Raw genomic sequence first — 26474 nt, 5'->3', positions numbered from 1 at the left:
CACAAAGGGCAGCAAGTGCACATGACCAATATAGTGCAAATAACATGATGTCCAAACAGGAAACAATTCACAAATACAGTTCAAATGACATAAGTATACTGTGCAAAAGTGGAACAGTGATAGAGTTCATAAGCAAATATTGACAAGAAAACGATGATTTAAACAGCGTCTATTTGTAGAGTTTAATTTTTAATAGTCAAGAACATCATAGGTTTCTTCTACCTTGTTCCATGAGTTCACAACAACACACAAAAGATTAAAACTGTAACTGCAATATAATGATGATAGAGGAGTTGAGGTGTACACGTTAAGACTTTACGATCAATTTGGGATTTAAATATCTGTGTTTATGATCAGGTTTCATACTTGATTTTTCAATCTTATATTTTAATGGACGTTTTGATGTTCTTTTATAATAATAATATGTGTTAATAATAATGAGTATGATAATACATTCAAAACTGACATTGTGATTTTTACTAAAGTCTAAATGTAACTAAAACTATTAAATATTAAAACGAGCATATTACATTGTTTTTGGTAAAATAAAATTAAATATAGCTAGATGGAAAAAAAAAATCTATGTTAGAATTGTTGCCTTGGGAACTAACTTAAATAAATAAGTCTAAGTACTAAAATGGCTCAAAAATGACTAAAATTAAAATAAAGCAGAATAGAAATGTGTGGGGGGAAAACCTAATCAAATGACAAGAGAAATTCAAAACCTAGATATTTTTATTGAAGTAAATATACAAACATTTTCAGGGCAGCAATAAAGAACATTCACACAGTTTCCTCTAAATAAACAAAACAATTAGTTTATGTTTATTATTTCGTTTCACGGTCGGCTGAATGAATGAATGCCTCTCTACAAATGGCCGCGCGGGTTTGACGACTTCCACTGCGGATAGCAACTAAACCCGCGCATGCGCATTAACCGCGTCCGAGTGCCCGATACAAGATGGCGGAGTCGGTGGGGAGGGAGAGGCGGAGGCGGGTCCGAACCGAATAGAGCAAAGCCTATTGAGGACTCCGATCAAACCTCTCCAAGGTAAGGGATTCAGTCATTGAAGAGCAGCGCTAGACCTATGGGCGTGTGGCGGAATGCGCGGGGCACAATAATATCCCCACGGTTGCTGCAAATGTGCGCAATGCACGCAATAAACAGACATTATAATGCGCAGTGAGCGCGGCGCCTAGTATGCGAGAGCGTGCGCCATCTTGTCGATCGTTTCCACGAAGCAAAAGTGCGCGCCTAAAATTTGTGGTCGTAACGGTCGAAAATTGACGGGATTTAAACTCAATAAATGAGCAGTTTGACACACTGTGGTGATGGCCCTATGTATCCTCGTCCTTTCTGTGCCCAAATGAAGCCAGATACTACGCCACTTGGTCTTATTTTACCTGGTCTATCCAGCACATCGGCTTGTGCTGCCGTAGCTCTTTGTTGGATGTTTTTCTCCTCCTCCTTCGGGTTTGTTTTCGGGCGGCTCGATCTGGGGTGGGCGGCGTAGCAGGCGCATGCGTGCCCTTCTTTCGCTCATTTGCGCTCTTATTAACGACGATAAACGCAGTAAACACATTCGTAGAATAGATACACGATGAATGAATGGTCTGATACCCAGGATTATTAACCAAAAGACCCACTGCAATACTATGGTACAATCCGATATATTACTATACACACGTCATGGTGCTTCTTGAAAGGTTTATTTGTGGGGAAACGCGTCGTTTGTGTCTTTTCTGAGATACAGCGATACATAATTTTCTGTCAGTATTTAAACACGTCAATTTGGGTCAGCGAAATAAATGTTAAGCGTAATACCACTGTGCCTTTACATTTACCATGGTACTACGATAGTATTCCACAGAAGTACATAGAGAGAGTGTCTATATAAACAATTAAAAAGCTTTTTATACCATGATACTGAATACTTACCTGTGACGTACCATTTTTTTTTTTTACACGGTACTTCCCATACCAGAAATTACTATGGTAATCATTTCTCATATCTATGAATGAAATGTTTGTCTAAAACACTTCTAAACTCTTAATAAATGTATTACTACAACTATTGGAGGATCCAAAGTTTCACTTTCATTGTTTAAGTTTCATTATTTTCCTGCATAGTTTTTCTTTCACATTCACCCAAGCGCCTTAAAGGCATAGTACACCTAAAAAAAAGAAAGATCTGTCATTGTTTTCTTACCTCTTACTCAACTATTTCATTGATTACAGGCTGTTTTATTTGTATGCCAACAGCTAAATTACCTTTTGGGAATGAATAAAGTTAAATTGTACTGTGTTGACTTTGTTGAACGTTGACTCTGTGGAAAAATAATACAACTTAATCTATTATTTTGCCTTCGATTGACTTTAATATGTTCTTTTGACCTATTCAAAACTTAATTATTGAAACTTTTTTTCTTCCATTTTTTCACAAAGTAAGCTTAGGATGTGAAATTTGTGTAGACACAGCATTTAGGGTTTATATGACCATAGTGCTATCAGAATTGCAATGCTTTGAACACTTTTCTTTCATAAGACAGGACAAATGAGGAGCTATGACGAGTGAAAACCACGGAACAATAAAGGCAGACTCGGCAATGGTCATGTCGCCCACCGGGTCCACGTCACAGGCGGCTCCATTCTCACCCTCAACCAGCAAACCCATCCAAGAGCTGCCAGGTCCGTATCTGTGAGGCTTTAGTGACCAGTGGTCCCTGTGCATCTATGCATCTGATTTTTAGCTTCACTTTCAGATGAGATGATTCAGGCTGGATGGTCAAAATGTTGGAGTAAAAGGGAGAATCGGCCATATTACTTCAACCGATTCACTAACCAGTCGCTGTGGGAAATGCCTGTCCTTGGGCAGCATGATGTCATTGTAAGTTCAGCCTTCAGAACCAATCAAATCTCATTATGAAAGACGGGGTTTATACAGGTTCTTTAGATATAATACTAAATGTATGATAATTTTTACAATAGCTTTACTTCAATTGGTTTATACAGGTTCTTTAGATATAATACTAAATGTATGATAATTTTTACAATAGCTTTACTTCAATTGGTTTATACAGGTTCTTTAGATATAATACTAAATGTATGATAATTTTTACAATAGCTTTACTTCAATTAACACAAACCATTTTTAATAATATAATAGCAACACTGTATTTGCCGTTGTTTCAGTCGGATCCTCTGGGGTTGAACGCGGCTCCAGCCTCTGGTGAGGTGGTTAGCGACACAGGTCTGGGAAACGGGCAGCGTAAAAGACATCCGTCAGAGGATGCTACTCAAGCGGGCCCTAACAGTTTCAAGAGGCCAAAGGTCAGTTTTCTTCCTAATGGCAAAAGTAGATGTGAAGCAGCATGCTTATTTGATATTTAACGCAATTATTCTTTGGCTAGCGTTACATTATATGATCACGCTCTTATTCATGCAAATGCTTTTAAACCATTCAAGCGCAACAAGACAAAAGAGAACGTGTTGTCTGTGAATGTCCTGACACACACACACACACACCAACACACACACACACACACACCAACACACACACACGACGCACAGAAAGACACGCGGCAGTATCGTATGCACATACAGCGCCAGAATCGAGTTCTTTCGCGCTTGAACAAACAATAACACGCAGAATTATGCCAAAATGCCATTTTGTCAAGTATACTCATAAGAGCAGTCCTAAATGAGTTAAATAATACTAAAAATTAAATGCGCGTCAGATCCGCGTCATGTTTGGCAGCGGCAGATCTTAAAGTGGCAGCAGCCTAATAAACCACTTACTGGGATGTCTGTCATTAATGTTGATCAAAGAACAAAGTTAACAGAGAAAATTGTAGCTTTAATAAGGATTAATGTATAATTTATGCAGTTAAGAAAGGTGTTTGATAACTTTATTCAATTTCTGTCTAACAGGTAGGCCACAGGTAAATGACATTTATTATAATGGGTTTATGTGAAGATTGTTTTAAGCTATTTTTGAAGCCTAATAAATGTTGAAGTTGATAGCTGTAATGTTGAATGTCTATAATGTTAATAAAATATTTCATAGAGACATCAGGAGCAGTATTAGTATCAGTGATACTGGCCTTCATTCATTAAAAGATGCCATTACAACTAATATTTAAAATAAGCTGTCTTTAAGTTGTTTCTACATTAATTTGGAGAGTGACTGAAATATAAAAATATTAAAAACTTACAGAAAAATGAGCGACTAATTCGTTTTTTAACCTATTGGCCGCAATAGATATTTCTAAAACAAATTTATCAGCTGTTGGTTTGTAATTTTTAGTGAATACATTTTCTGTTTTCTCTTTGATTTCAGGTTGAGATTCCTGTCACTCCAACCACTCCCACTGTCCCTATTTCTCCCAGCACGCCAGGAGTCAAACCCTGGGTCAACGCCACAGATGACAAACCAGGCCAGGCCAGCGTTCCTGCGCCGGCTCCATACCGGCCCGCTGTGTGAGTGTGGAGCTCGTCTTTTCCGATTTGTCCCATTTTTGCAATGTTACTCATTTATAAGTCGCTTTGACTGAAAGCATCGGCTTTAACCTGTTTACTGTCAGCGTCCTTGTAGCGGAGCACTTGTGTGCTTTTATATATTGCCTTTTTTCTTATCACATATTTTAGTAATCATCATAAATCAGGGATCATTCGAAAGCTTAAACACTGAAAATTCATCCTTTGAAAACTCTTGAAATTGGGTGTTGTGTTAAAATGGAAATGGTACTTTAAATCCTTTTAGTGTGCTCAATTTTTGTGATACCAACTTCAAATTTGGAACGCAACTTATTTAGTAGAGCTTCACGATCCTGGATAAATGTAAAAAAGAGAAATTTCCGATCTATTTACTCACTAATGGCTAATATTGCCCACAAACCATTGCGGGTTGGACGAGGATTCAATTAGAACTACAAACACGAGTGTTAAAAACTACAAACATGGCAGATGTGCGAGTCCGACGGAGAAGTAGAGAGGTTTAGATAGGGTTAGATAAGGGTTTTGAGTGATTATCAGTATCGAACCCGATGAAAAGATATTTATTCAATGTCATCAACATTATATTTAATCTGCAACAGCATTGTGAACTTTTGTAATGATTCGTTTGGTCATTAAGTTAAAAATGCATCATTATGCAAATTGCTAACACATGAGGAGAGTCTCCGCATGAAAGACCCACGACTGGCAGATCAACGTGCTGCTACATTTCTCTCCAAAACGGTAGGAAATTAAATTAAATTGAATGTGGAGGATTTAACTGTGACAAGATGATTGACAGAGCAGTTTAGACCGGATGCACGGTACTAAGTGACAGAGCTGTCCGTTAAACACGCAATTATTGTGAAGTAGTGTATGTCCCAAAGTTTGCCTACTCTTCTGCTACACACTCAAAAGTATGCACTTTTTCTTAACAAAAACAGTGCATACTTTTAGGGCATAGAATAAGTAGGTGAATTGGGGCATACTGCGTGTTTTTGAACAAATCTCTTGAATGCTATTTTTTTGTCACGTGTTGCCACCTACTGGTGTAACGATGTAATTGACACAATCTTTATTTGAAGCTTAAAGTTGCTTTCAATAGGAGATTTTATTGATTTATTCTATTTTGATCACTACCGTAGACATCAGTGTTTTTCCGAACTGTATGTACTTTTATCCCAGTACTTGTGTGATAATTTGAATTATTGTAACAGAAGTAATGATACTGTGTGGTTGAAAAGACCGTTACATGACAACCGCTCTCTCTGGATCAGCAGAGTTCGATGTGACCGTATTTGTCAAAGGTTTAATAGACACAGATGAAGGGTTGTCATTTAGGAATAAGATCGCATGGGTGTTTGAATTGAGATTGCGTCCTGATAACAATTAAAGGCACAATATGTACGATTTTTGGATTTAAATATCCAAAAAACACTAAAACAATGTTATATATTTTGTCGACTTGTGTACTTGCATTATCCCAAATGTTTCCAAGAATGTTTAAATCCAGAGAAATAAGCAATTTTAACCAGGACATGGGCCGTTTGTCGCCTATCGTTCTGGTTTTATTAGAAATAGACAAGTGAGCAACTGTTTAGATACATTCCTGGACAGAAAACGAATCATTGTTATACAGCTCAACACAGTCGGTCTTATTGTGTACATCTCGTTTTCTTGATTTACCGCGAGTACCATGTTTTACCATGCCTTATATCGATCTAGCTCACTGCTGTGTTAACAAGTGTCTCATAGGAGCCGCTGAGCGAACGCAGTAGCATTATAACATAACTTTCAACATACTCAAATGTATCTAATATGATAAAACAGCGCTGCGCTAACCCACATACGCATGAGCAGAAGTGTCGTCTGCGCCATAATAAAAGCTCTGCGTAATTAATGTGTCATCAAGCTACGCCTTTGATTTGAAATAAGCGACCTCTAGCGGCGAAAAATTGCATATTGTGGCTTTAATGGTGCAGCTTTATTGGTTAGACATATCTCGTTATTTTAGAATTCATATGAAGCTTTTAAGCTCTGTAGACATGATATGAATCTGTGCAGTGACATGTCTGAACTGGACTTTGTGTTTCAGAGTGTACTGGGACTTGGACATTCAGACCAACGCTGTGATCCGAGAGCGAGCCCCAGCGAACCATCTCCCTCCTCACCCGGAGATCGAGCTGCTGAGAGCGCAACTCACCACCAAACTGCGGCAGCACTACCACGAGCTGTGCTCTCAGCGTGAGGGTATGTCAGGAGCTGCTGTCATGTTTTACTAAATATGTTCTAGGGATGTAACTGTTCTCAGCTAAAAATTGAACCGCACCGTTCTCCACCCACAACGCTTTAATGATGATGCATCTACAGGGTTTTTCCTGGGTCAAAAATGGTCTTCGGTGGTGGTTGACACACACACACACCACACACACGTGATCTGCGAGCGCAATACTGACAATAAATTAAAAAAATTCTAGTAATTTTGATATCTCATATTATGTATGATCTCTTACATCGAAGTTTGTTTCTTTTGTTCCTCATTTTTTACACTATTTACAGATAATTGTTTTGGTATATAATCATATCAATATTAAAAAGTAGCATTACAAATTAACAAATAGCCTAATTTTCTGCCATATGCAATTTAATAAAAATTATCAGCTAGCTAATAACAACTTTGTTCTGGTTTCACCTCACTCCTGTCTAAATGATTGTAGGCTATTTATTTGACTACACATTGTCAACAGAAATAAGCTGAAATACTGTTGATAATTAAAAATAATTAAATAAATTGGGGGAGCACACTTGTGTTCTCATTTCAGATGTGTTCTGAGTAAATTAATAAACTGATTCGTTAGTTCAGTGTCTAACCAGTCGTTAAAATGATTCGGTTCAAAGGAGTCATTAGGTCGCGACTCGGACATTAGCAGACGCGTTGTGTGCGAATCCCATCTGTTAGAACATCACGAAAGATGTCAACACACAGAAAACACATTATAACTAAATATAATTTGTAGGGCTGGTCCGAATACCATTTTTTGAGCTTCGAAGCTTTGGTAGTGATCAACATCGAATATTTGAAGCTTCGGAGGGAAGGAGCTGAACATATCCTTCTCTCTAATAAAGGCTGGAATCTGGAGAAGCGGCGCGCCTCACGTGGGCAGGGCTTATATGTTCCGCGAACGGGCAATGAACTAGTGATACAAAACACACAGATCTGTTACGTCCCAGTTTTGATATATTATAGTAGCTAGTAAAAATAATTCTGTTCAGTTATAGAACAGACTAAGAGCCCCTATTTCTGCCGCTGGGGCCAGGCTTCGGGCCAATTTTCACGTCATACCTCAAACGCAGGCTTTTTCCTTCATTTTATATTTTAGACATTCATTAATTAAAAGAAACAATAAGGTGTCCAGCGCTGGTGGAAACAACATGAGACTATGACAACACGACTGTTAAGACGGCTCACAGTGTTTAGAGTATCGCCGCAAATGAGTAAAGCAAGCCAACACGCAAACTGCCGAACCTCTTAGATGCTCAAAAACACAATCATCTTCATTAATGAGACTCAATGCTCTTACAGTGCTTAGGTCACTCGTTCTGATATTGCGGTCTTTGATCTTGAAATGAGCTGATGAATAGCCTATAATGCAGCTCATATCTGTTGCTTTCGTTGACATGAACTCCGTTAAATGTGCATATAGCGCAAGAATTGAAGATCGGATTTATATTAATTTTGCGGAGAGGTGTAAGTTAAGACAACCTGCCTAATTTTTATTTATTTCTTTTTTGAACACGTTTCCTCAACAACAAAAAAAACGTATTATAAGCAAGACAAGTTAAGTGTTGATTTAAGAGGATAAATGGATCAAACATGTGTTGTTAACTCACTCAGTCCGCTTGGTCGTTACTTAAAAAAAAAGAACTTTAATTTAACAATCAAAAAAATGCTTTAAAAATTTTTCTAAATTAACTTAATAAAGAAACAAAACGAAATATAACTACTTTGACATTAAAAACAAAACTGAACTATTTTAATGGCTGCAACAATGTGTAATAGGGAGGAATGTTTACTCAAAAAAAAGGTTCTATATGGCACTAAAATAAAAAAACAAATTAAATAAAAAATTAATTAATTAATTAAAAAACACGTCACGTCACTTCATTTTATTTGTTTCATTTGCGCCGTTGCGAGCAGCATCAGCCTCATGTCAAAAATGCCTTTTTACTGTGGTGGTGGTGGTGGTGGTGGTGATAGTAGGCTAAATGTTTAAACTAACATTGTGATGCTTGAAGTGTTTTATATCTATGGATTTCATTACAAGTAAGACAAGTCCAGTGTTGATTTGAGAGGCTAAATTGATCCAACATGCGGTTAACTCACTGTCAGCTGCTGTCCGCATGGTCATTACTTTAAAACAACTAAAACTTTAATTTAACAAACAAAAAAATGCTTTAAACATTTTTCTAAATTAACTTAATAAAGAAACGAAACAAAATATACACAAAACAAAAATAACTACTTTGACATTAAAAACAAAACTGAACTATTTTAATGGCTGCAACGATGTGTAGGCCTAATAGGGAGGATAAAAAAATAAAAAATCACGGGACTCGGGCCGATCGTTTTGGTAAGCTGTAGGACACGGCCAGGCTAGGGTCTAAGACTAACTACAATTAAAAAACTGAACGTGCCACTCGAGCCAAACTAACGGGCGTCTCAGCACATCAGCAGCAGCAGTCAGATCATATTCTACACGAGAGCGAGGAGCTAAATTACAAGATGATCGCGGAATATTTGGTTTTAAAGCGATGTAAAAGCGCCTACTTAACGGAGTTTGTCATTGTAGCCTACTGTTTTGTTGCTATGTTTTTCATTATAGAATAATAGCTAATGAACCCACAATTCAAGCAACCCGCCCCTGAATTGGCAAACCGAAAGTAAACGCGGCGCAGGGCTGCATGCGTTCAGCCGCTCAGCGCACAAGCACAGCATTGAGGGAAACGCTGAGGGAATATTTTTTCACCATCACATCCCTAATGTATAAAAAGGATAATACATTTTGATTATATTCTTCTATTTTCCACAATGTCAAACGAACGCAGTTTAACCCAAAATGCAAGCTCAGACATGGCTTCTGCCACATAAGCTTGTGCAGTTGTGCGCTCTGCTGCAGGGAACACTAAGAAGAAGCAAATATATTTATTATGTAGCCTATAACGAGGCTATTAAAATGGCTTGGCTATAAGATAATTGAAAAAAAGTATTGTATTTTATAGTGATTTTATAGTGTAAACATATGCAAGCGCGAATGAGAGCCGTTTTGAGCGGGATGCCAGGTGTTCACGAAAAAAACAACAACAACGAATATTCGAATCACAAATTTGAAAATCGAATACCAACCCATCGAACGAATATTCGAATATTCTGGTCCAGCCCTAATAATTTGTTTCCCGTTTATTGAAAGTATGCTTTATGTCAGCTGGTCAGAGAAGAGTCAACGTTTTTTGAGCGCAATTCTAGGGATGCGCGGTATACCGGTACTGGAAAAATACCGATATATATTTTATTTCAAACGGTACGATATCATGATTTTGCTCATTTCGGTATATGCTGCTGTTCCGAAGTTCACCGCTAGGTGGCAGCGCGCTACCCAAACTGACGTGAAACCGGCAAATGTGGCAACAGAACAAGATGAATACAGCAGTTGAATCTCACTCAACACGCACAAAACTCATTAATAAAGACAGGAGAAGACGTGAAATTTGGAATTACTTAAAACTGCTGAAGAACCATCAAACCTGGCCAAGCTTCGGTCACTTAATTCCTGACTTGTAAGACATTAAGAGATCGACAGGTGAGTGCATCATTCAAACAATCTAATTTAGACATTTTTCTTTCAACACTGATTAACGCACATACATAAGATCGTATCGTTTAAATCTAAAGAAATCTCCAGCGTTCGTTTCAACCAGTGACGTTTAGACCTCATAATATTTGAACGCATACTATTGCACTATTTACATCCGCGAAAGACATACCCAACTGTGTTTATGTAACTACTCACTAAAGATTTCCATTTTTGACATAGTTTTGTGTGTATTTGACTGAGGAAAAACAACTCAATTTGGAATGCACAAGCTCTTTAGGCTTGTGTGTGTGTGTTTGCTGTTGGTATGAGCGCAAAGAAAACTCTCTCTTAAAGAGCTCTCATCCCATATGTATTACGAAATGCTATAAAATCGCTTGCATGTTCAAATTGGCAAGGTTTAAAAAGACGTGGGCAGTGATTTCCGTCAGCTGTCCCGCAACAGAAGCGAAAGTGTTGAATCTGAGCGCGCAGATTGCTTTTATAGTGCAGGTGCGATGTCTTTTGAAGTCAGAAGCAATTTGCTCATTTTGAGAGAATGGAGACTGAAATTACTTACAAGAAACTTTCCAAATGACTGATTGATGTGATAATCTTTGTTGATTAATTCAATAATAAACATTTGCGGTAATTTCCCGCTTCATAAACCCAAAACTTGCAAGAGTGAGTAAAATTATGCGCAATACCTGCATCAAAATTCAGACCCTGTATGGTATCGATTTAATATCGGTACTTCGGTATTAGATTGTGGTACCGTACCGAAGCCAGAATTGTGGTATCGAGCCATCCCTACGCAATTCACACCCAGCGGTAATTCTAGGAAAAAGTTGTCCGAATGTGCCACGTGCAACATGGTTTCGGTCTTCCGACCTTTTGATTTGGATTAATATGTGAAATATGAGAGAGCTAACACAGTGCAGCCGCAGGGGAGGAGCTCTCCGATCCAGCATACATCACTCATAAATCACAATAACTCATCAAATTAGGCTTTTGGCAGCCGGCAAAACATTTTCAATGCAGGAAAAACCCTGATCTATAATGGTTTGTTAAAAATAATGCATACTGACTGACAGAGTTTGGCTAATCTATGTTTCTGTCGATGCATACACTGGCTCTCCATTAATATATTACAGCAGTGATAATCAAAAAAAGTGGACAAAACAGTCACTCTTTGTAAACTTTCTTCACTGCGAGTGCTGCCGTATGCTCTTAATAAGCCCAGTCATTTACGCCGTTATCACTCGGTGTTGACACACTGCGAGATCTAGTGAAGTGTTGAGCGCAGAATTCTGTTATAAATCACAGATATCAGATCGAACAGCGCTGACGTGGAAACCAGGAGAAACATTGAGACAACATGAGCGAAGATCAGGGGTTTCAGTCACAAATCACCAACATTCACCATGATTTACTGTAGTAACACCACATGGGTTTAATATTGTTGTCATTATTCATCTCAGGGTTCGTACAACCCTTTGAGATTGAAATTCAAGCACTTTTCAAGGATTTTCAAGTGCTTCACACTTTTTCCAGCACTTCAAAGCTCTAAATATTATCCAATTTAATGTTATTTTTAATGTGATTATTTGTTAAACTAAAAGTGTAAAGGGGTATTGTGGAAGAAGTAGTCGAATGTTTTTTTTTTGTGGCAAACAAACACTTTTATTTTAAAAAGACATGAAATTACCACTGTAACCAGTAGATGGTGGCACATGAGCACTTATTGACTTATTAGCCATTTTCACTCCCTAATATATGGACAAAAGTAGTAAGTCACAAAGTCTCATGAAAAACAAAACTTTTCTTCAAATTGTGACTAAATTACCCTGAAACCATGCATTAGTCTTAAAGTGACAGCAGCCTTTACTGGTGTCTGTGTTTTTAATGTTAATCAAACAACATAGGACAAGGACGTATCTCATTGCTCTTGATTTTAATCGCTTTAATAAGGATTACTCTTTAATTTATACAGTCAAATATACAATGTTATTTTACATTTGATTACTTTATTCAGTTTCTGTACATGAAAACTAATGTTAACTAAAGTTTGTGCTGTTGATTGTATTTAGATTATTTGTTCTTATTTGACTTTTTTCCCTGAACATAGCAAATACCGGACTGTACCAAAACTGTGATCCAAAACAAACCGTGAGCAATTTGAACCGTTACACCCCTAATATGTTCCCATAAAAAAGCTTTACATTTTGCAAATGAGGGATTATTCAAGAGATGTAACGAAATCAGCATTGAAGTGTTTTTGTCGTGCTGCACTGTTTTGAAACCGCTGAGCTTCTTTCATGCTACTGAAATAGTAGTTAAGTTAGTAGCTTTGCTACTTTTTGTTAGATAATCCCCAGCACTGGTTTACCCACCTACATATTCACAGCCAATTCTAGTCTGGGTAAATGAATATGATTTATGAATGCAATGCAAAGCAAAGCTACTGGAAGGAAACTAATATTGAAACTGCAGCTGTCTCAAAGTTTGAATCTGAAATGCTGCATGGTTCTTATAAAACATTTGGTAACTTGCTGAGGAGGATGAGCTCTATAAATATTTGTAACTAGTCTATATTTATATTAGTTTATATATAGCTTTATTATATACTGGGGTAAGTAGGATGTTGTTTTTTCTTTTTTAATTAATTCATACTTTTATTCACAGCAAGGATGCATTAAATTGATCAAAAGTGACAGTAATGTTACAAAAGATTTCCATTTACAATAAATGCTGCTCTTTAAAACTTTCTCTTTATCAAAGAATCCTGAAAATGCATCACAAAAATATGAAGCAGCACAACATTGTTGAGTAATTGCGAATTGAAAATACGCCTAATGGAAGCAGTTTTTTTTTATGGTAGCATGAGGTGTTTTTTCAGGCAGTTCAGAAAAGGAATATTCACATAATTAATTTATAGGTCACTTGGCGTACGTAAAAGTTGGTCATTCTTTAAAGAGTTTATGCCTATTATGCCTTTCAACTTTAGATAGTGTGTAATGTTGCTGTTTGAGCATAAAGATCTGCAATGTTACAATTCTCAAAATCCACTCCAAAGGGATATATTTTATTTAATAGAATCCACTTTTCAGGAACTACAACGAATGACTCGTTTGGACTACAACATGATTTTTCCTGATCTTAAAGGGATAGTTCACCCAAAACTGATAATGCTGTCATCATTTAGTCACCCTCATGTTGTTCCATACCTGTTTGGGTTTCTTTGTTCTGCTGAACACAAAAGAACATATTTTGAAGAATGTTTGTAACCAAGGAGTTGGAGCAAACATTGACAAACATTCTTCAAAATATCTTTTGTGTTCAGCGGAACAAAGAAACTCATACAGGTTTGGAATAACTTGAGGATGAGTAAATGATGACAGAATTTAAATTTTTGGGTGAACTATCCCTTTAAGAAGTCACACTAGCCACGTTTACATGCGCACTTTTTTGTCATTCCGATTAAAATCATTCTGATTGAAAGATTCGGTGGACTGTTTACATGAGACGTTATCTAAACCGATCTGGTGTTTACATGTGCTGACTTTCAGTAGGAATCATTTTGTGACATGCGCACACAGTTTGTCTGCCGCCTCAGATTCGTTACGTATTGTGGATCAATAGTTCTGTGTTGGTAATTTTTATATTTATTTATTTTTCTGTGGGCGGACATGCAGTAGTTTAACCTAATTTATGTCCTATACAATGGCTATTTCAACAGCTGTGAATGATGAATGCGGAATCAAAAATTAATTCAATTCATTTATTTTGAAAAACACAAAATTAACAATAAAATGCACTCAAATTATTAATAAAAACATAGGATATACGGTGAAACATGAATGAAGCATTAAAGACGTGCTCAGCATCATTACTAGTAGTACTAAACATGTATATTTCAGATGATTAAGGAAAGATACCATAATCACAAAGGTATAAATATTAACAAAAGTAATTAAAGTAGACTGTGGGTAATGTTACTTAACCAATTTGAAGCAGTTGTTGATTCAAATTTTTTTTTTATAGCTAACTTACGAGAAACAGAGAGCAGCTTGAATGTTCCCCGTTGAAATGGCAGCTCTCAACGGCCACCAGGACTTGTAGAGTTTTATAAAAGCTATTTATTATTTGTCGTAAAGTGTAAGAATCACCTCAGAAAAAAAATGTATTCTGTCAGGCGCAGTTGAAGCCTCGGACAAACGCTGTCAAGATGAGATGCTGTAGCCAGGCTATGTCTGTGTCATTATTCCAACATCATGTTCATAACATGTTACGAAATAAAAAGTTTAATACCTCAGAAAAATGAACTTTCCTCTCTTGTCAACATTAGCCTGGTGTGAGCGCGGCGCGCGCTCTTCAGTTGAGGAGGTGCGCGCTGTATATCACGTCACAGAAAGACGTGCACTCAAAGTAATCGGATCAGGTCGTTTACATGGTGGATTTTTTCGTTTGATCGGTTCATGAAAAGGTTTATCCCACCCCTCTCAAACCGATTACAATTTCATTCGGTTTGGCCATTTTTATTCCGATTGAGGTGTTTATATGGAGTATTTTTATTCGGATTGGACTTTTAAACCGATTACAGTGCTCCATGTAAACGCACCTACTGTTACTCAATTAAATAATCCCCGTCCATGGAATATGCAAAAAGGGGACGAGGCCTGATTGAGCTGCTTTAGAGAAGACAGTGTTGTCGCTATGTTGAAGAGACACTGTTTTTTCCACCCCATTTCTGATTTTACACACTGTTCCTGAACATTATAACCCCAATGTGGATAACATTGCATCAATAATGTATAAGAAAATGACAAAAAACTGAAACGTCCTGTGAAATCTGTGATTGCAAAATCTGCATGAAATCGGTTCTGCACAATCCTCTTGTTCGTTAACGCTGTCAGGGTCTGAACCGGGCTTGAATTGGTTTTGAAATTGACAACATCAATAATATTTACATTAGAGCAGAACTCGCCGTTATAGAGGGGCGGGACATTCCCTGAACACGTGCTAAGCGGTGCCAATCACAACACACTAACCGATCATGGCACATTTCGTATTTTGGAAGGAAGGGGCTTCATCAAAATCAGAGGAGCTGTACTGTAAAATGTGAAAAATAAGGATTTTTTTACAAATAAGCATCAAAATATATTCTAGTACACCCTAAAAACAAAATCAAGACTTAAGGCATAATAGGACCAATTTAAAGATGGCATGGCATGTTTTGACAGAAGACAAGACCAAGTTCTTTATTAAATTCACAAAAGACAAATTACGGGAACACTGGATTCTAAACAACAAAGAAATGCCACAATTTATCAAGACCTTGAAGCAGATATGAGGGAGAAACATCTCATACACAGCCACTCCCAAGTATAAGGGACTTTCCTCGCCATTAATGCTTGGATAACACGCCTACGTATTAAAAATAATAGTTAGTGCGGTGACTGTGATGTATACGTAAACCTACCAACATCCGTCGCCATGATTTTTGGAGTAACTTATCGCAAGAGGTCGCATAACATCAGTTACTGTAAACACAGACATTTCGCAATAGTTTTTTATTGGCATTTAGAAAGTATTGCAAAAGTTTTGTGAAAATCTATAATGGAAACCAGGCTATTGATAAAAATCATGGTCACTTTACAATAAGGTTTCATTAGTTACCATAAGTTAATGTATTAACTAACATGAACTAACCATGAGCAGTGCATTTGTCACTGTGTTTGTTAATACAGCCGTTCATTGTTGTTCATGTTAGTTCACAATGCATTAACTGTTAACAAGATTTTAATAAAAGTATTAGTAAATGTTGGAATTAACAATAACAAAGATAGATAAATGCTTTATACGTTCATTATTAGTTCATGTTAAGTAATGTAATTAACTAATATTAACTAATGAACCTTATTGTAAAGTGTTACCAAAATCATAAATGTTTCTCAGAAATTACAATCATTCCTGAAGGATCATATGACACTGAAGACTGGAGTAATATTATGCATATTAAAATGGAATATAGTTATTGTAAATTGTAATATTTCACATTATTGCTGTTTTTACTGTACTTTTGATGAGTAAATAAATGCAGCCTTGATGAGCGGAAGAGAGAAAGTCCTGCCGACCCCAAAAGTTTAAATTGTGTAATTGTAATTTAGAGATGTATTATTTGGGAATAATTGGAGGTTGACTAACTGTTTTCAGGCATAGAGCCCCCGCGGGAATCCTTCAACCGCTGGCTTTTGGAGAGAAAGGTGGTGGATAAAGGTCTGGATCCGCTCTTGCCCAGCGAGTGCGACCCGGTCATTTCCCCGTCCATGTTCAGAGAGATCATGAATGACATCCCCATCAGGTACTAAAACATCCTCTCTTTTTGTGTTACGCATTTCATTAAGGAAATGTTTTTATAATTTTCTAACTTGCCTGTAACTTGTGCCAATGTTAGGCTCTCTCGCATCAAATACAAAGAAGAGGCCAGGAAACTCTTGTTTAAATATGCAGAGGCGGCCAAGAAAATGATTGACTCCAGGTAATTATTCATGTTCATTACTAAGGCTTTGAGACTAACATGAACGTTGCATGAAAGTATATTTAATGTTTGCACAGAAACGCAACTCCTGACAGTCGGAAGATGGTGAAGTGGAACGTCGAGGACACGATGAACTGGCTGAGACGAGACCATTCTGCCAGCAAGGAGGACTACATGGTACATCCTCAGTAGTTTTGTTCTGAGCTGCCTACCTAGACGTGCATTTTAAGACATACATATGCATGACCGTAATGGGATCCTTCCTCAGGATCGGCTCGAGCACTTACGGAAGCAGTGCGGCCCTCATGTGACGGCCGTGGCGAAGGACTCTGTTGAGGGCATCTGTTCAAAGATCTATCACATCTCTGCTGAATATGTGCGCAGGATCCGCCAGGCTCACGTCACTCTACTTAAAGAGTGCAACATCTCAGGTAGGAGATGGAAATGGCAAGCAGAATGCAAAGAATAACAAAAGATGTGTACAGACATGATCATAAAAGGTGTCATATAGGCCCTGGGCCCGGTTGCATAAAGCACCTTAAGTGTAATTTTCCCTTAAGTTCGCCCTTATGTTTCCCCTAAACCTAAGGGTGTTGCAGAAAAAAAACGGGTTTCTTTAAGTGAAACGTCATAAACACTTAGAATTCCCCTTAAATGCTGTTTTTTTACTCTTAAGTAATCCCTTAAAAAGCGATAAGTGTTGCATAAAACCCCTTAACGGTCATTTCCTTAAGTATAACTTAAGGTTTGGAAATCGTAACCTTAAGAGTAATGCGGACAAAAATAAGACGACATGGCTGAATTTATGGAACCAGCTGAAGATCATTATGTGCCAAGAAGAATTTTTAGGGATAGGGAGAACCCTTTGGACCATCTTAGCGATGAAAAATTGTTGCAAGAATATCGATTTGACGTCACACATCGCAACCACTGTGAGACTGAACACTTGCAGTCATACGTACATTTCTGAATGAGATGAAGAAAAACTCACATAATTAAAGAAGTCGTTTGACGTTATAACAAGTCATTAATGTTTTTTAACTTGTATGTTTCATAATAGAACCGAAGCTATAGATTGTGAATTGAAACATTTCTCGTTTACCAGCGGCAAAAGTCAGGAGGACTAGCCGAGGTAAGGCTGTTCTAGGCGGGTTACATGAGCGCGAGCTCCCGGTGATCGCCGGGATCTCGCAACATTTTTAAATTGCCGCTATCTTTACAAATAAACCACAGATTTGAGCTTTAAACAACTACATTCTCGACTGAACAACTCTTAAAACTACATTTCGTGACACAATAACAGTAGAATTTTTCATTTTCGCAGCTGCACACAACCACTATGAAAAGCGCAAAAGGACGCGTGTCCATCTCGCTTTGGACGCGCGACTGCATTCAAAGTTCAAGCGTCAAACTAGACGCAAATTTGACGGTCTATTCACGTTTGGGGTGAACGCAGCATTAGTGTGGAAGCCATCAATGGCAACAAGACTTTTATAACGTGAATCCAGTATTGCTGTCGTGAAACACTTAAATGTTTCCCTTACCTAAGAGAACCGTTTAAGAGATTATATGCAACACCCTTAAGTTATTCTCTTAGGTAAGGGGAAATCGCCCCTTAAGTCTCATACTTGAGGGAAAAACTTAAGGTGCTTTATGCAACCGGGCACTGGAGTTTCCCATCTTTTAGATGTCATGGACTCCCAAATATTATCATCCTTGATGGGACCCCCCATTCTAAATTTGAAAAGGCAGCTATATAATTTCATATAAAAAACAAATTTATACTGTGACACTAACATTATAAATGTGTAAAATAAATTAGAAAATATTTAGCTTCTATTTTTACATTATTAAATTTTTTTTGGCATGTGAAGATATCAAATTTTCATGTAGGGCTGAAGCTATTTTTTGTAGTGTAGGTTTAAAAATATACATGTAATTCGAGTAATCATATTTATGAGAGCAGTAACCGTAAAGGCACTATTGTTGGAATAGCCCAATTAATGTAATATAATGACTGTGCAGAGTGAATGAGTTCTTCATACCTTGAACAAGTTAACATTTTGTGCTTTAGTTTTTGTGTATTATAACCTTTTAATTGAATCTTTTTAATATCTGCTTTTAAATTAGTAAGCAATCTGTTTATAAGATTTAGAATATAATATAACCCTTTTTTGCTTAATATACAGCATAGCCTACATCAGGGGTCTCAAACTCAATTTACCTGGAGGCCGCTGAAGGTAGACTCTGGGTCAGGCTGGGCCACATCAAGTATTCCACAAAAAAGAGCACAACTGATCCAATCTTTATTATTAACAGTTCTTCAACATGAATGTTTCTTCTGAACGTGAACGGTTCTTCAGAACATAGGCTTCTCTTGCCTACTCTATTTTTTTAAATATAGCCTATAGAAATTAAATCATTATGTAATAATGAAATAATTAATGATTTTCATTTTATTTAAAATAATAGACTAATTCAAAGCAAGGCGTACCCAGGTCAAACAGAACAATGAAAGAAATTCTAGGTCGAATTCTTGTAGGGAAATAATCTTTTTGGGACTATTTGCAAACAATATTTGCATTAATTTACGTCAAATATATTATAAGTCCCGAGATTCTTCGCATGAGTGAATAAATGCATAGATCCGCGGTTAACATTTGAATTCCCTAGTGGTAAGGTTCTGGGGTATAATCCGCTCTAATATAGTTTATTTTTTATTTTTATCAAAGATGTTCATCAATGATTGTATATTAAGAGCAGGGACACGTTTGTGTGCATTTTGGTTTGTGAATTCACTGGAAAGAATAGTCTTTTTGAACAAAAAAGCTACATAGTGTACCTTTTAATGTCACGAGACAATGATTTCTATCAGGGCAAACTATGAAGGACTTATTTTGTAAGATGTACCATTTGAAGAATATTATATAATAAACTGTTTAGTCTTTTAGTCTGTTTTTTCCTTCCATGTTGAATTTTATTAAAGGCACTTATAGAATGAATTTTTGCCGTGTAATAACCTGTGAAACTGATATAATTCATTGTAAACAAAATCAAATACTGGTAGGAGGTGGAGTTATCCATGAATGGGGAAAATGGTCAGTGAGGGTTTTATTGTTAGACAAAAATCGAATTACTCCCAAAAAATGATGTATTTTTGGCCCTGGTGCCAATATTAGCTCTTGGTTTTACTTTTAGAGCCCCTCTGAACTACTCTTCTTGCTTTAAAGTGGACGGCACCGAGTCGACGGAGGTTCAGGACCGGTTGGTGTATTGTTATCCAGTCAGACTGTCCATCCCGGCTCCTCCTCAGCCGCGTGTAGAGCTGCACTTCGAGAACGACATGGCTTGTCTGCGGTATAAAGGGGAAATGGTGAAGGTCAACCGCGGTCATTTTAACAAACTGGTGTGTACATGTTAACACTAGCTCAAAACAAGTTAAAGCCAGAAATGTACACTACATTGGGTTCTTATTTTGTTGCATTTCTTTCTCTGGAATAAACAGGAACTCCTTTATCGATACAGCTGTATAGATGACCCAAGGTTTGAAAAGTTCCTGTCTCGAGTGTGGTGCCTTATCAAAAGATACCAGGTAAGACTCAAATTTACAAGCATTGGTTACCAATCAGGAAAGCAAATGCAGCATCAACGTGCGTTTCCACCCTCTCGTGAATTACAGGTGATGTTTGGCTCTGGTGTGAACGAGGGCTCTGGCCTGCAGGGGGCGCTGCCTGTTCCCGTCTTTGAGGCTCTCAACAAAAAGTTTGGAGTCACATTTGAGTGCTTCGCTTCTCCTCTGAACTGCTATTTCAAGCAGTTCTGCTCCGCGTTTCCAGACATTGATGGCTTCTTTGGATCTCGAGGGTATGTTAATGTGTTCTTGATTTGAGGATTTTGAGCGTCATAGTAATACATTGCTTTGTTGTCATGACTCATCATGTATATTTTACCATGTACATCAGTGATGCGCGGGTTGATCCAAAATGAGCGGGTGCCCGCGGCCACCCGCGGTTACCCGCGGTTACGAGTCATCCAAAAATATTTTTAATGATATTCGGGTCACGGTCGGTCGGATCGTCAATAAATCCTTATTTACCTTTTGAATGTTGAGCGTTATTAACTTTTGGATAAATGCTGACGCGGGACAAAATGCCCGATTTCCCAAAACGTTGAACTGAGCAATGCCATTGTACCATTTTAATAGGCTACTTTTAAACGCATTTAAAGTCAGTTTTATGTATTTTCTGAGAGGGGGCGGGATTTTTGTTGGGAAAGTCGGGGGAGAGACGCACACTTCGATTAGACTGGATAAACACATGCAGCATCTTAATTGTTAAGAAAATTAAACGAAATAAATGAATAAATCAAGCCTGTATTACATAACACTAGGCTATATCATACAGTATTCAGAAAAATAACAGTTTGCGCTCCTAAGGGCTTTCACACTTTTCCAAATGTTTTCCAAATGTGGGCTGATGAATTCTTCAAGCCGGGTCGAAACATAAACATCGCGTTCATCAATAATATGCATCTGGAGCTGAAATGGAAAATGATGGGCCGCCTCAAGAACTTCCTGCTCTCGCTGCTGCACCTCTGAGCGCACCACGCCAGGGCCTGAAACATTTTCTCAATGGCCTGAAACATTTTCTCAATGGCCCAATGAGCTACGATGAGCATTTACTACTTTTAAAAAATGCGGGTCAGGAAGCGGGCCGGGTACAATATTTTCTTCTTTTTTTTTTGCGGTCCGAGTTGCGGGCGGGTTAGTTGAAAACGTCGGTCGGGTGCGGGTTGTTTATACATTGACCCGCGCATCACTGATGTACATGTCTTGGTACACACACACTTTGGAAACATTGCTATTTTTAATGTATTTTGATCACAAATACAGAAAAAGCAGTAATATTGTAAAATATTATTACCATTTAAAAGAATGTTTTTCTATTTTAATATACTTTAAAATGTAATTTATTCCTGTGATCAAAGCTGAATTTTCAGCAGTCTTCAGTGTCACATGGTCCTTCAGAAATCATCCTAATATGATGATTTATCAATGTTGGAAACAGTTGTGCTGCTTAATATTTTTTTTATAACCTGTGATAGTTTTTTCAGGATTCTTTGAATTAAAAAGTAAAAAAGTATTTTTGATCAAATATATGCAGGCTTGATAAGCACAAGAGCCTTCTTTCAAAAACATTAAAAATACTAATGTTTCCAAACTTTTGACCGGTATTATGTGACACAAATGTAATCAAATTATAATTATTCTGTTACTGCCGATATATAAAAGCAAGCATGGCTTCTATCAGAGAAGGTAATTTGCTTTACTGTATCACTTCCTCATGTCTGTCCTCACAGGCCGTTTCTCAGCTTCTCTCCGGCCAGTGGCTCATTTGAGGCAAACCCTCCGTTCTGTGAGGAACTCATGGACACCATGGTGACACGCTTTGAGGTGTGTGACTCTTAATCTCACCCCAAATATCGTCATATAAAATTTCCCATACTGATTGTCCTCATCTCTCCATCTTTCTCAGGATCTTCTGGAACGCTCCAGCGAGCCGCTGTCCTTCATCATCTTTGTACCAGAGTGGCGTGACCCGCCGACCCCTGCGCTGACACGGATGGAGTCCAGCCGCTTCCGGAGGCACCAGATGATCGTGCCCGCCTTCGAGCACGAGTACCGCAGCGGCTCGCAGCACATCTGCAAAAGGTCAGACATTTGTTGGTAGAGCTGGGCCATATGAAGATGCATGGCAATGATTATAAACATGTGTCAGTATAATAGGCCCTGTTTACACTTGGTATTAAGATGTTTTGATCGATCGGATCACAAGTAGATGAGGGAGACACATTCCCGTTTACATCTGGTGTTTTACATCATCTCTTTTTGTCCACTTTCAACCACTTCTGTCCTGATTCCTTCATGGGGAGGGTCTAATATATCCCAGATATTTTTTTCAGATGTTTCGATCTAATAGACAAAATAAGCTTGCGCAATTTACATGAACGCGATGTGTTTTTTGGGGGCTTTAAAATCTCAACCCCTCCCCATTCACTGACATTTTATAAAGCTTGGAAGAGCCAGGACATTTTTTTTTTATATAACTGATTGTATTCGTCTGAAAGAAGAATGTCAGATACACCTAGGATGACTTGAGGGTGAGTAAATCATGGGCTAATTAACTATTCCTTTAATACCAGGTGTAAACAGGGCCTTAGATCCGTGCATTCGCTCTTAAAGTGTGTGTTTCTCATTTACTGTTAATCAAACAACAAAAAACAAAGAAAATGACTGTTCTTTAATGTCACAATTCTGACATTTGTTTTTCTCTCACTGTTGAGTTTATATAGTTCATATCTTGCCATGACTTTTTTTCTTTTTGTGAGAGATAAACTGGCAATTGAGAGGAAAAAAAGTCTAAATTGTGAGATGAAACGGTCGCAGTTCTTTCTTTTTTTATTCCGTGGTAAAATCAAGCTTGCATCATAACATGATATCGTTATCGTATAATACAATTTCTCATATTGTGAAATGTGATTTTTGGTCCTATCGCCCACCTCTATTTTTTGGGTCTTTTTCCTTTGTTCTTGTGTTTTCCGTTGCTTGTTAAACCGATGGTTTGCTCTCTCGACTTTGTGTCTCAGAGAAGAGATGTACTACAAGGCCGTCCATGGAACTTCAGTCATTTTCCTCCAAAACAATGCTGGCTTTGCCAAATGGGAGCCCACCACGGAGAGAATCCAGGAGCTCCTGGGGGCATATAAGGTCTCCGGGCGTTCGTTGCCCTCACCTGGTCCCTCTTCCACCAGTACGGGAGAAAAAGACTCCAAACCGGTCCAGGAGCGCTCCGCTAGGAGTCAGGAAAACAGCAGTCCTGTTGACAAGACTGCACCGGACACAACAAACATTTAGACGCGGCAGCGCTGGGCGTGTGGACACGTGTATGTATGTTCATGGGAAAGAGTCTGTGACTGTATGAGAGGTATAATATTGCGCTGTTGGGTTTAGATGTTCACGTAAGAAGACCCATGTTTGTTTACTTTCTTTCACCTCTATTATTTAATATTATTTGTTTTAGGGGTTTGAATCTCATAATTGTTGGGTTTTTTATCTGTGTGTAGATAGTTTGGTCACCTTTTTGTTGTCTTTTGTTATTTTTAAAGAGATGGTAAATGTAGTCAAGCATATCATATTCTTTTTTTTGTTGGCCTTTTTGGGTGAATCTCATTAAAATGTCATATTTCACACCAAGATGAAACGCTAAATGAAAAACGTAATCTTCATTTTCTTTAGCAAGTTTTTCCTCACTGGTGGTTAACAACATTATATTCATTGGTTGTACAGTAATAATTATCTGTATTATTACAGATAAAAGGAAACTATTACAATGCTATTTAAAAAATCAAATCAGCTTAGATTGAATTGATCTTAAAATGTAGCATTACGGTAGTGAATTATTAAAATGTGTATTCTAATATATAGAAATAATGTAACAATGCAAAAAAAAAAAGAATGATCCTCCAAATAGGCTTAATTTTCCAAACAATTCAAGATATCTTTGTTGATTTTGGAGTGAAATATGACATGCTTTGTGACATTCACTCTTTAACGTTGTGCTTTTCTCACTGGCAGGAATATGAAGCTGTCAAAGAGTTGATGCACCGATGCTTGTCTGTTGTTCTTTTAGATAATTCTGTGTCCGAAGACGAGTGGCGATCAGGCAGCTATGTTTAAAAGCCTTCATCATGACATGCATTAGCGCTGGGGCTTCGCAAAGCATCAGTTGGTTCCGGTTATACCCATCTGTTTTTAGCGTCCATAGGCGTCATGCTTGATTTCTCCATGATAAGAATATATACTGTATGTAATGACAAAAAGGTCAGTAAACGAGCAGAAAAATAGTCACCCACCTGCAGTCAAATCCAGTCCGTTTTCTTTTGTCCCTAAAATATTGTACAGAACACAATAGCAAATCTGAAGTAGTTAAATAGGATTTTGTACCTTTTATTGCGATTCTTTCGTGTACAGTACAAGCCTGCGTGAACCTTAAGTCCTAATGTGGCATTCTGGGTCACAACAATTGTAGCATCTAGCGAGTGTAAAAAGAAAAGTAAAATTTCTTATTAGTTACGAAAGCATTATTCCACCTGTTTGTGGTTTTACTGAAAAATGAATCCGCTCCTCAATATGGCGTACGCCCCTCGTTTTTCTCCAGTGAGTCTACCTCTCATTTCGGGTGTTTTATAATTGAGAGTGACGACACCTTGAAACTCAAAGAAGAAAAGCAAACGAGGCTTATTCTTCATTTAATAACTGCATCGGCGTCCAGTTATTAGGACTGGTCGCTATCGCCTTGATTTCACCGTTTCGTTTATGTGAAAAGTGCTTTAAAAGTTGGCTTTTTTATTCTAATCATAGAAATTTGTTTACATAATATTGAGTTTAAATTGTATCACTGGGCAGCGTTTTGAATGTACATTTTTAAAAAGGAAAAGACGTTATCGATCGAATTTGTTGCTACAATTGGACTTTAAATGTTGCGATTATTAACACTACAATGGTGGATTTCTTTTTGTTTTTGCCATGTTAATACGCATGTAGAAATTCGTATTGTATACTATCACTTTATTGAACCCAATCACTTCCATCTGTAAGTAAGTATAGGTTTGTTTATTTGTTAGTTTTTTTTTCCACTGGACTACATTCGTCTTGTAGCCAAACTTGGGAAATGGCTTTTATATTATGTTTAAAAGCATTCCAGTGGTTTGACGCGTAATGTAACCCAGCTTGCCATCCTTAAAATCCAACATAACATTGAGCATTGGGCACTTGTTGGATTTCCTAATCCCAGAGTGGATCACCAGCAAAACTGTAGATGTTGTACAGAACATGGGTATGAAGTTTGTTGTTTTCCCTCACGGCTGTTGTGAAAAGAACACAAAAGATGTCTTTTTCACCATGATTTTTATTTTTATTTAACTTTTTGGTTCTAAACTGTTTATGAATTATAGAATTTATGAAATAGTTGTTTTAAACTAAACCAAAGTGTTATTAAAAAAAGGAGGAATTTATCTTGTATCTTAAAGTAGAACCGTGTACGATTGCGTCAAAGTGTAACCAGCAAAAACATCCAATTATCCATAACTTTATTTTTATAACTCTCCTTTTGTTCTTTGTTTTCTTACGAAAGTGTGTTTAGGTTTTTATTTTGCATGACCTGATATTTTCCATTACAAAAAAAAACACAATTATATAAATTGTACAAATCTATATTGTTTAGTTAGTTGTACGCTTTGCCACACTAGGCTTTTAACCGATTTGCATTTATCAGTCATGTTGATTGATTTATATTTGGTCGCCATTGCGTTTGTTGATTCAGTGTCCTCTAAAATGCCATGAATGTCTCCCCTGTAATCTTATTCTGATAAAGACAAAGATTCAGTGAATGTAAATATGTCTGTGCTTATATAATTTGTTTCTTCTACCTGTATATTATCAATGTTGTGGCATTTCCCATCACCTAAAGTGGTATAAAGATTTTCCTCTGAATCAGAAAAGCTCTCAGTAAAATATTGAAATCATAAACGC

At 37.4% G+C, this 26474-nt stretch overlaps 2 protein-coding genes across 3 annotated transcripts in view; one reads left to right on the top strand and one right to left on the bottom strand.

Moving 5' to 3' along the window:
• pltp (phospholipid transfer protein) overlaps positions 1-1498 on the bottom strand; it is a 20694-nt gene extending 19196 nt beyond the window's left edge. Inside the window, exon 1 of the mRNA XM_079839956.1 lies at positions 1405-1498. The gene's annotated coding sequence lies outside the window, so the exon portion shown is untranslated. The remainder of the gene's footprint in view (positions 1-1404) is intronic.
• On the top strand, positions 954-26474 carry pcif1 (phosphorylated CTD interacting factor 1). Of its 2 annotated transcripts, none has more exons than XM_079839945.1 (16): positions 954-1051; positions 2547-2689; positions 2764-2888; positions 3194-3331; positions 4341-4480; positions 6591-6745; positions 16561-16708; positions 16802-16885; positions 16963-17062; positions 17154-17316; positions 20116-20291; positions 20391-20477; positions 20565-20749; positions 22244-22337; positions 22420-22595; positions 23531-26474. In XM_079839945.1, the coding sequence occupies exons 2-16, from the start codon at positions 2566-2568 to the stop codon at positions 23796-23798; spliced, it is 2163 nt and encodes a 720-aa protein (XP_079696071.1). In that variant the 5' UTR covers positions 954-1051; positions 2547-2565; the 3' UTR covers positions 23799-26474. The 2 variants fall into 2 exon arrangements, with proteins under 2 accessions (XP_079696071.1, XP_079696072.1); XM_079839946.1 differs by lacking the exon at positions 954-1051 and adding an exon at positions 1543-1659.

This window comes from Gobio gobio (assembly GCF_949357685.1).
Source record: "Gobio gobio genome assembly, chromosome: 17".
NCBI classification, from domain to species: Eukaryota; Metazoa; Chordata; class Actinopteri; order Cypriniformes; family Gobionidae; genus Gobio; species Gobio gobio.
Note: the sequence above shows the minus strand (reverse complement) of the source record. Positions and strands in the feature narration are given on the sequence as shown.